General features: G+C 52.5%; 1 protein-coding gene across 1 annotated transcript; it reads left to right on the plus strand.

Moving 5' to 3' along the window:
• The first annotated feature begins 580 nt into the window (after positions 1-580).
• MGAT1 (alpha-1,3-mannosyl-glycoprotein 2-beta-N-acetylglucosaminyltransferase) lies at positions 581-1,976 on the plus strand. Its single transcript, XM_049778034.1, has one exon. It carries the CDS (start codon positions 603-605, stop codon positions 1,974-1,976), a length of 1,374 nt encoding a protein of 457 aa, XP_049633991.1. The 5' UTR covers positions 581-602.
• The last annotated feature ends 8,898 nt before the right edge of the window (positions 1,977-10,874 follow it).

Consider the following 10,874-nt stretch of genomic DNA (forward strand, 5'->3'; position numbering starts at 1 on the left):
CCTAAGGTGCTTCATTCTTTCCTGGGTTCCCCAGTGTGCTGACCGTTTATAGCCCAATACCTGCCCTGTTCTGCACAGGGGGTTGTCCTGGACATTGGGGTTGGGTTTTTGTCAAGCTGTGGAGGGTCTCACAAGCCTAGGTGCATGAGAATCAACAGTTCAGAGCCGGCACTTTACCAACATCCTGGCAGCCCCCTCATGCCGTGTTTTAACTTAGGTTGGCTTTTAGACACCCCCACCCAGTGGTGTTTGGAGCTCAGGCATCGCTCCTTGATGGGTGGCCTCAGGGAGCCCTGTGGAGTGGCGGGGACCGACCCTGGGCTGGCCACTTGCAAGGCAAGCCATGGCCCTCGTAGAGGTAGGTCCCAGGACCTTGAGCGCATGGCCTTGAGTGACCAGGGTGGGTGGGTGGGGTTGGGCCCCAGCACCCCGCGCGCCCCTCCCAGACGAGCGAGCCTCGTCCTCTGTCCTCTGGTTTCCCTTTTCGGGGAGGGGGTCCTGCCGTGTTCCGGGATGACGCCTCTGCTCTCGCCCGCTCCCGCAGGTGCATGGGTGCCCGCTGAAGCCCGAGGAAGCCGCCGCCGTGCCCCTGGGGGGCCAGGATGCTGAAGAAGCAGTGGGCGGGCCTGGTGCTGTGGGGCGCCATCCTGTTCGTGGCCTGGAATGCGCTGCTGCTGCTCTTCTTCTGGACGCGGCCCGCGCCCGGCCCGCCGGCGCCCGGCGCCCCGGCCCTGGACGGCGACCCGGCCGGCCTGACGCAGGAGCTGATCCGCCTGGCGCAGGAGGCCGAGCAGGAGCTGGAGCAGCAGCGGCGGCTGCTGCGGCAGATCCACGCGCACCAGGCGCGCCGGCGGCAGCGCCCGCGCGGCCGGGCCGCCGCCAGCCCGGGCCCGGCCCCGGCGCTGCCCTTGCCCGCCGCCAGCGCGCCCCCCGCCAGCGCCGGCGCCTTTGTGCTGCCCGTGCTGGTGATCGCCTGCGACCGCAGCAGCGTGCGGCGCTGCCTGGACAAGCTGCTGCAGTACCGGCCGTCGGCCGAGCGCTTCCCCATCATCGTGAGCCAGGACTGCGGCCACGAGGAGACGGCGCGCGTGATCGCCTCCTACGGCCGCGCCGTCACGCACCTGCGCCAGCCCGACCTGAGCGCCGTGGCCGTGCCGGCCGAGCACCGCAAGTTCCAGGGCTACTACCGCATCGCGCGCCACTACCGCTGGGCGCTCGGCCAGGTGTTCGGCGGCCTGCGCCACGCGGCTGCCGTGGTGGTGGAGGACGACCTGGAGGTGGCCCCCGACTTCTTCGAGTACTTCCAGGCCACCTACCCGCTGCTGCGCGCCGACCCGTCGCTCTGGTGCGTGTCGGCCTGGCACGACAACGGCAAGGAGCACATGGTGGACGCCGGCCGGCCCGAGCTGCTCTACCGCACCGACTTCTTCCCGGGCCTCGGCTGGCTGCTGCTGGCCGAGCTCTGGGCCGAGCTGGAGCCCAAGTGGCCGGCCGCCTTCTGGGACGACTGGATGCGGCGGCCCGAGCAGCGGCGCGGCCGGGCCTGCGTGCGGCCCGAGGTGTCGCGGACGCTGACCTTCGGCCGGCGCGGCGTGAGCCACGGCCAGTTCTTCGACCAGCACCTCAAGTTCATCAAGCTCAACCAGCGCTTCGTGCCCTTCACGCAGCTCGACCTGTCCTACCTGCGGCGCGAGGCCTACGACCGCGCCTTCCTGGCCCGCGTCTACGGCGCGCCGCCGCTGCCCGTGGACGCCGTGCGCGCCGGCGAGCGCCAGGACCTGGGCGAGGTGCGCGTGCAGTACAGCAGCCGCGACAGCTTCAAGGCCTTCGCCAAGGCCCTGGGCGTCATGGACGACCTCAAGTCCGGGGTGCCCCGCGCCGGCTACCGTGGCATCGTCAGCTTCCTCTTCCGCGGCCGCCGCGTGCACCTGGCGCCCCCGCAGACCTGGACGGGCTACGACCCCACCTGGAACTAGCTGCCCATCGCGGAGGGAGGGACAGGGGCCGCCTCCGGGCCCCTTCTCCCCCTCTGGGCGCTCTCTCTCTCTGCCTCTCTGTCTGTCTGTCTGTCTGTCTGGGTTTCGTCTTCTGTTTCTACGGTCCCTGTTTTGCGTTTGCATTCTGCCCTGGCGTTTGGGTGCGCGGATGAGAGAGGGAGGGTCGCTGGTGCCCTTCTTCTGGGAGGGCTCACAGGTCGGGGGCTGTGCTGTGCTGGGAGGAGATGGAGACCACTGCTCGGAAGATCCTGGAACAGGTTTTAGGGTGCAGGCCCCTAAGCTTCCTTCACTCCCCCTGGGCTGCGGAGAGATTGGCTACTTGAATTCCTCACTTCCTGGCTTCTGGGTCTGAGAAACCGCCTTCCCTACCCCCAGTTCCCCCCTAATTGGGAAGTGGGGGTTGCATGGCCGGAGTAAGGTGAGCCCTAGGGGCTTCGTCATCGGCCTGGAAGGTCTGCGGGCTTTGCTCCCCAGGTTTCCCCGCTGGATCCCCGACCTTGGTTCACTTTTTTCCTGCAGCCAAGCAGTTGAGACCTCTCCATCTTAAAAGCAGGAGGAGAGGTTGGGGTGGAGCCACACACCTCCGTAGGTCCCCTGTTCCCCCCTCAGAGACTTTCTCTGGACTTTGTCCCCACTGTTCCGGGAGGACTAACTGCTGACTGCGTGGAAGAAAGCTGAGGTGCTTGTATGGGTCAGTCTCTTGCCTCTGGCCACTCCCCCTCACTCCCCCCAAGTCCCATCTGCCCAGATTGGGACCCAGATGGCAGCGGTGCATCTGGCAGTGTTTGGTTACTTGTCTGATCGTGATTCTGGGAAGAAAGGTAAATCTACAGAAATATTTTCAAAAATAAAGGCCTCAATTGTCTGCAGAGCGTTCTGTGTGTGTGTGTGTGTGTAGGAAAAAAGTAGGAAAGGAGGGATGTGGGGAGAGATGGAGGGAGAGTGGAGGCAGGAGGGCAAAGAGAGAACGAAAGGAAAGGAGCTGCCGACTAGCAGGAAGTGGGTCCATAGTGGAGAAGGAGGAGTCCCAGCATGAAAGGAGGGCCAGGCCTGGATGTCAGCAGTGCGTGAGCATCGGACTGCCCTGAAGGTGGCCTCTGGGGCTCACTGACATCTGACTCAGAACCAATGCCCTTTTCCACCTTTGCTACCCACTGCAGCTCGGTGACACTGAGCTCAGGCATCTTTTTCTTTACCTTCTATGACCAGCACTGTCGTGACATCCAGCTGTCAGAACAATGACATGTCCCCCATCCCTGCAGAACACATGCTTCTGGTGCCTGCTTCCTGGAACCTCCTGCTTGTGTTTCTACTCTCCACATACTTGCAGGGCCCCTGGGAATCACCCACTCGATTGCTTGGTCACAGGAACCTAACCAAGAAACATGCCAACACAGGAGAGATTAGAACTGCCTTTCGTGGTGCATGCAAGCAGGAGCTGGCTCATGCCCCAGATTTTACAGAGCTTATCGATGTGATACATAGAAGACGCCGAATGGATGGGAACTCTTTCTCATCTGATGGTGATTGCCAATAGACATAATGCTCCACGTACTCATTGGCGTACACTAAGTTTCATACAGACATTTATAATTGTTTTAGTTTTGGGGCCACACCCAGTGGTGATTAGGGGTTTACCCCTGCCTCTTTGCTTAGAGACTATTCCTGGCAGACGTGGGGGACCCTATTGGAATGCCAGGGATGAATGCATGCAAGGCAAAACGCTTTTCCTACACTATACTGTTGCTCTCCCGTTCCTGCGTGACCTAATCAGCCTGATTCTTTACTCTTGTAGTTATAACTTGATTTACAGCCTACTTACCTTTGCCCACTCCTAGGATGGGTCACACGGAGGTTATGCCTCAGTTTCCCACGATGCTAGTTTTCTCATTAGGGTGGTTTGAAAGCCTCAGGCTAGGGGACTGAAGATAGCACAGCGGTGAGGGCATTTGCTTTGCATGGAGCTAACCCAGGTTCGATCTCCGGCATCCCAGATTGTCCCTGTGAGCCCACCAGGAATGATCCCTGAGTGCAGAGCTAGGAGAAAGTTCTGAACATCGCTAGTGAGTGTTGGTGGTCACATCTTGGATGTCACTCCAGATGGCGTAGTGGGACTGCTGGGAAAAGGGGCTCCCCCCAACTCCGGCCTCCATCCAGGGCTCCAGCGTGGTGGGTGCATTATGGAAGTTGGTACCTGTAAATGGCCCCAAATACCTTATTTGCACCCTGATAAAGTGAGTCTAGAGCAAGGGTTGCCACAGGAAATAATTGAGAGAGGGCTGCGTGGGAGACTGAAGTTCTTGACTACAGATCTCTCTCTCTCTCTCTCTCTCTCTCTCTCTCTCTCTCTCTCTCTCTCTCTCTCTCTCTCTCTCTCTCTCTCTCTCTCTCTCTCTCTCTCTCTCTCTCTCATGCATGCACGTACGTACGTACGTACATACATAAGGAAAGAAGGCCAGTCCTGACCCAATACCTCCCAGGTTCTAGGTTTTGATGCATGCTAGGTCAGGAAAATCTCTGTTTTTGGTAAACCAAGTTGTAAACACACAGATACAAAGAAATCTTTGTTTTGGGTGGAACCAAGTTGGTTACAGTGCCAGTTCTAGAACATCAAGCCTTCTGTAGAGATATTTTTCTTTCCTGTGTGTGTCGTGTAATTTTGCCTATTTTGGGGGGTGTAGGAAGATGGGTTTGTTTGTTTCCATGATTTCTGGAGGAGGGAAAGCAGCCAGAGAGGTGCTGAATTCTACCTGGCACACTTTTGTCAAATTCTGTGTTTTTAGTATTTTCTTACTTAGTGCTTAGCAAGAGGTTTAGGTGTCATGCTAACAAGAACTCACATCATCCTGAAAGCAGTCTAACTTTTTAATCCTCTCTAGCTTTCTTTCTTTTTTTTGGGGGGGTGGGGGTTTGGGCCACACCCAGCGGTGCTCAGGAGTTACTCCTGGCTGTCTGCTCAGAAATAGCTCCTGGCAGGCACGGGGGACCCTATGGGACACCGGGATTCGAACCAACCACCTTAGGTCCTGGATTGGCTGCTTGCAAGGCAAACGCCGCTGTGCTATCTCTCCGGGCCCATAGCTTTATTTCCTTTTCCTGGGGTGAGGGGCTAGTTTCCTACCCTCTGTAGTATCACTTCAGTCTCTCCCCAGGTTTTTTTCTTTTTCCCTGTGGTTTCTTTTAGGCCACAACCAGAACCGTGCAGGACTAACTTGTGGCTTTGAGCAGTGATCACTCTTGGCAGGGATCTTGTTTGGTGTGTGCAATTCAGACCCCTACCCACTCTACTAGCTCCTTACCCATCCTCAAAACAATGCGGAGTTTGGGTATTGCCTTAGTCCCACAGCTGGAACGGATCTCGGAATAGCATGGAATCTACTGAGAGAAATCCATCAGGAGCCTGCCAGGAATGCTAACCCAGGAAAACAGCCTAGAAGCAAATCTGCCTCTACCATCAGGTGTAGAGGTGTGTGTGTGGGGGGTGGGGGTGGGGGTGTCAGGCAGGTCAGCCACAAAGAAGATAAGTTGTGTATCCTCTGGGCCATCTCTCTAATCTTTTGTTTGTTTTATTTTCGTTGGGGGCCACAACCTGTGAAACTCAAGGCTTGCTCCTGGCTCTGCACTTAGGAATCACTCCTGGTGATGCTCAGGGAACCATATGGGATGCCAGGGTTTGAACTCAGGTTGACCATCTGCAAAGCAAGTGCCCTACCTGCTATGCTGTCTTTCCAGTCCCCATCTCTCTAGTCTTGGATTTAGATTTGTCTGTTTGGGGGCCACGCTCGGCTGTGTTAAGGGCTGCTGACTCCTAGCTGTGTTCACATATCTGCTTACTCCTGGCTTTGCGCTCAGCAGTCGCTCTTGGCCATGCCTGACACTCCTGGCTCTCTACTCAGGAAGCCTATATGAAGTGCCAGGGATCAAAGCCACGTCAGCTGCCTGAAAGATAAACACCTTATCTCTCCAGCCCCAGTTTAGAGATTTGTTTTTTTAAATATTCCAAAGCACTCACCCAGCTCATCCTGCTGCCAAGGCCACATAGAATTCACTAAACTGCTAGTGACTGATTCACAGACTCTGTAGGGTACATGTCCATGGGGGGAAAGTGTGTGTGTGTGTGTGTGTGTGTAAAGTGTTTGTGTGTGTGTGTGTGTGTGCATAGGGGGCAGGGGTCGGTTCTCAGCTTTCAGCAGCTCTCAGCTGCTCTCTGTGTGCCTGTGGAACTGACAGCTCAGACCAAACCGTCGCTTAGCCCTTGGTGCTGGCGCTGTCTTCTCCCATGACCCACTTCCTCATTTACTTCCTGTCATTCTCTGCCAGCAGCTTTCTGACAAGTTCACTATTTATTGCCTTTCCTCCAGTCTCTACTCAGGAGTCTCTCTTTTTCCTTTTTGTTTCTTTGTTTTTATTTGGGGGCCACAGCTGGTGATGCTCAGGACTTATCCCTGGCTCTGCATTCAGGAATTACTCCTGGAGGTACTCAGGGAATCATAATGTGGGTATCTAAAATTGAACCCGGGTCTGTTGTGTGCAAGGCAGCACCTTATCTGCTATACAGTCCAGTTTTCTCTCTGTGTTTGTTTGGGAGCGAGACACGATGTTTGGGGGTTACTCCTTGCTCTGCACTCAGGGATTACTCCTGGCAGGCTTGGGGGATCCTATGTGATGCGGGGATCAACCCAGGTTGGTTGCATGCAAGGCAAGCGCCCTCCCTGCTGTGCTATTGCTCTGGCCCTTCTCTTTTTTCTTAATTATGAGTCTGTGGTTTACAGTAATATTAACGGTTTCTCGTGCATAAAATTCACATAATTCCAACAACAACAACACACCCACCTCCCTCTCCCAACACCCCTCCCTCTCAACATCTGCTTCCCATCTTCAACTCAACTGTGCGGATCGCTTCTTCCATTGTGTTGCTCCTGGCCTTTTGTGTTTCCTCACCGTGTATGTCTCACATATGAGAGAGATCAATCTTTCTCTGTCCCTCTCCTGACTGACTCCATGAGCATGATTTCCCCTAGTTCCATCCGTGTTGCTGCAAAATGCTCACAGTGGAACACTATACATCTCTAAGAAAGCTAAACCCATAAGGTCATCCTGGTAAGAACTTTGTTGCCTCTCTCTGTAATCTATACTAGATATCCCCCATTCCTCACCACTTGCCTAAGTTCGTTTATTTTGGGGGCCATCCCCAGTGATGCCCAGGGCTTAATCCTGACTACACTCAAGAATTCCTCTCGGCGGTGCCCGGGGGACCAGATGGGATGCTGGGAATCAAACCCGGATTAACTTTGCACTGGTGTCATGGAGTTTGACTAATCAAGCACGCTGAAACCATCTAGGCAAAAAAAAAAAAAAAAGCAAGATTTAGCAATTCAATCTCTAGCAGGAACACAGCTAAGTAATCTAGCCTGAAGCTCCAGCCCCTAATAGAGAGGAGTACAGAGTATGGTTTAATTGTTTTCCTGGAAGTCGTAACAAATAGTAGAGAAGGGCATAAGAATGGAAAGGAATTTTTGGTTGGTATTTGATGTTCAGTTACTCCTCACTCTGCACTCAGAAATGATCTATTCCTGGCAGGGTTGGGGTTTGTATGGGATGCTGGGGGAGAGGAGTTGAATCAAGATCAACTGTGTGCAAGGTAAGTGCCCTACTCACTATACTACCTGTCCAGCCCCAGCTATGAATCTTTGCGCTTAGGATGTTCTTTTTATAGATGTCTATTAATTTACTGACAATTTCTGTGACCCTGACCCCTTCCTGCCATATAATAGGTTGGTCTGGACCTTTCTGTTCTGTTCTGAATCATGATTTACAACCAACATTCATCTGTCCAGCACCTGCAATGGCTCAGTCAGGGTCCTGCTCAGTTGCCTCCTTGGTTCCCAATTTAGTCACTAACCTTCCCTTCACTATACAACAGTACATCAAGATAAGGCCTTTGGGGAGTGAAAAGAATTTGGCAGGAAGTTTTGCAGAATGTTCAAGGAAATTCATAGAAATGGGAAGAAAAACTGCAGTTTCTTGATGTGTTACTTCTTTTTGGTTTGGGGGCCACACCTGGCAGTACTTAGTCAGTTGGGGCTAACTTCTGGCTCTGAGCTCGGGGGTCATTCCTGGTGATAGTCTAGACCATATGGAGTGCGAGGGATTGAACCCACATTGGCTCACCTGTTGTTTTATCGCTTTGGCCTAGAAAAATGCAGTTTAAACTTAACACATTCTAGTGCAAGGCAAGCACCTAGGGTGACCTTGGCAAGGAAAGTACCCTATATTGTACTTTCTCCCTGCCTGTTAAACACTTTAATGAAAAGCTGGGCCTGGAGTTGATTGTCCTTTAGTGGCACAGGATTTGCATTGCGTGTCTGAAGCCCTGGCATCACAAAAATAGAAAAGAAAGTTAAAGATGTCCTTGATGTGGGCATTTTTTCCTTTTTTTTTTTTTTTTAACAAAAGCAGTACATGTTCATTTTAGAAAAGCAAAAAGGAGATAAATATAACAGTCAAAGCATTCACACTCTCCCGCCTCCTCACCTCTGCTTCTACCCATCGGATTTCTTTTTCACATACAGAAATAGATCAAACATTGATTTATTTATCAGGGATATGGCTGAGAGGTAGAAAATGTGCACTGCACGGATCTGCATGGATGATATTCTGGGCTCCATCTAATCCGGGGTCTTCAAACTTTTTAAACGGGGTCAATTCAGGCCATTGGAAGGCTGGCTGGATTATAGTTAAAAAAAAATAAACTTTGGGGGCCAAACGATAGCACAGTGGGTAGGGTGTTTGCCTTGCACATTCAATCCAGGTTTGATCCCCAGCATCCCATATGGTCCTCCAAGCATCACCAGAAATGAGTCCTGAGCACAGAGCTAGGAGTAACCCCTGAGCACTTCTGGGTGTGACTGAAAAACTCAAACAACAAAAAGTCTGAACAAATTTCTATGGGATTTTTTGGAGGAGGGGGTGTTGTTTTTGTGTCACACCTAGTAGCGCTCAAGAGTTTCTCTTGCCTGCGTTCAGAAATTAGCACTGGCAGGCACAGGGGACCTGTGGGATGCCAGAGATCAAACCCAGGTCAGCAGCACACAAGGCAAATGGCCTATCTGCTGGCTGTTCTGTCATTCCAGCTCCTATCTTATTTTGAAGTAAAAAAACAAAACAAAACAGCAGTGATCAAAACACCCAGCAAATAATATAAATGTCCTCTGTGGGCTGCATATGTCCCAATGGCTGTAGTTTGAGGTCACCTGATCTAATCACTTCAAGAAACAAACAAAATACGACCAATAATCCCTAATTATGTAAAAATGGGGGGGCACACCCAGCTGTACTCAGAGCTTACTCTTGGTGGGCCTCAGGAGATCGACCATATGGTTTTGCTTTTTTTTTTTTGTTTGTTTTGTTTTTGGGCTACACCCGGCAGTGCTCAGGGGTCACTCTTGGCTCTGCATGCAGGAATTGCCCCATATGGCTTGGGCCACATGGGATTTCAGGGATGGAACCCGGGTCAGGCATGTAGAAGGCAAGTGCCTGCCTGCTGTACTATTACTCCGGCCTGCATCTACTGTTCTTAGCCAGCGGGGCCAGCAGTTCACTTCCAACCCTGAGAATGTGTAACTGCTCAGGGCCTGTGGAAGGCAGAGTGCCTGGGTCACCCCCGTGGAGGTGAGGAACTCAGGACTAACACCTGCAGTGCAGGAGGAGTGGGGAACATGTAGTGTCAGGGATGGAACTGGATTTGGGCATACCTATATCTCTCGGTCCTCAAACTTCACATTTACTAAAAGGCCATAAAATTGTATATATATTCCGGTCTATGTAAATTAAACATTTCCATAAATCCTATTGTTTTTTTCACTTGGTTCTTTTCTTCTTCTTTTTTTTTTTGTTTTGTTTTGTTTTGGGGCCACACCCGGTGTTGCTCAGGGCTTACTCCTGGCTGTCTGCTCAGAAATAGCTCCTGGCAGGCACGGGGGACCATATGGGACAGCGGGATTTGAACCAACCACCTTCGGTCCTGGATCGGCTGCTTGAAAGGCAAATGCCGCTGTTGCTATCTCTGCTGTGCTATCTCTCCGGGCCCTATTTTCTTTCTCTCTCTTTTTCTTTCTTTCTTTCTTTCTTCTTTCTTTCTTTCTTTCTTTCTTTCTTTCTTTCTTTCTTTCTTTCTTTCTTTCTTTCTTTCTTTCTTTCTCTCTCTCTCTCTCTCTCTCTCTCTCTCTCTCTCTCCCTCCCTCCCTCCCTCCCTCCCTCCCTCCCTCCTTCCTTCCTTCCTTCCTTCTTTTCTTTCTTCTTTTTTTTTGGTTTTTTGGGCCACACCCGTTTGATGCTCAGGGGTTACTCCTGGCTAAGTGCTCAAAAATTGCCCCTAGCTTGGGGGGACCATATGGGATGCCAGGGGATCGAACCGCTGTCCTTCCTTAGCTAGCGCTTGCAAGGCAGACACACCTTACCTCTAGCGCCACCTCACCGGCCCCTCACTTGGCTATTTTCATCATTTTCTTTTTTTTTTTTTTCCTTTTCTTTTTTTGGGGGAGTTTAGGCCACACCCGCATTGCTCAGGGGTTACTCCCTGGCTGGCTCGGGGGAACGCACGAGATGCCGGGGATCAAACCTGGGTCCACCCTGGGTCGGCGTGTGCAAGGCCGCTGTGTTATCTACCACTGTGCTATCTTTCCGGTCCCTCAACATCATTTTGATCTTTGATTCTTAAACCTCTTTCTTAAACGTAGGGTTTCAGGCTTCTGGACCATTCCCTGGAGGTCAGGGGTTTTGTCTCCAATTCAATGGGTCTCTCTCCTGGCAAGAGCCAAAAAACAAAAGACACAACCAAGATAGGACTAGGGGAGAAGAGGTTGTATTCACAGAGTC

Source organism: Suncus etruscus, chromosome 8, assembly GCF_024139225.1.
Source record: "Suncus etruscus isolate mSunEtr1 chromosome 8, mSunEtr1.pri.cur, whole genome shotgun sequence".
Lineage (NCBI taxonomy): Eukaryota > Metazoa > Chordata > Mammalia > Eulipotyphla > Soricidae > Suncus > Suncus etruscus.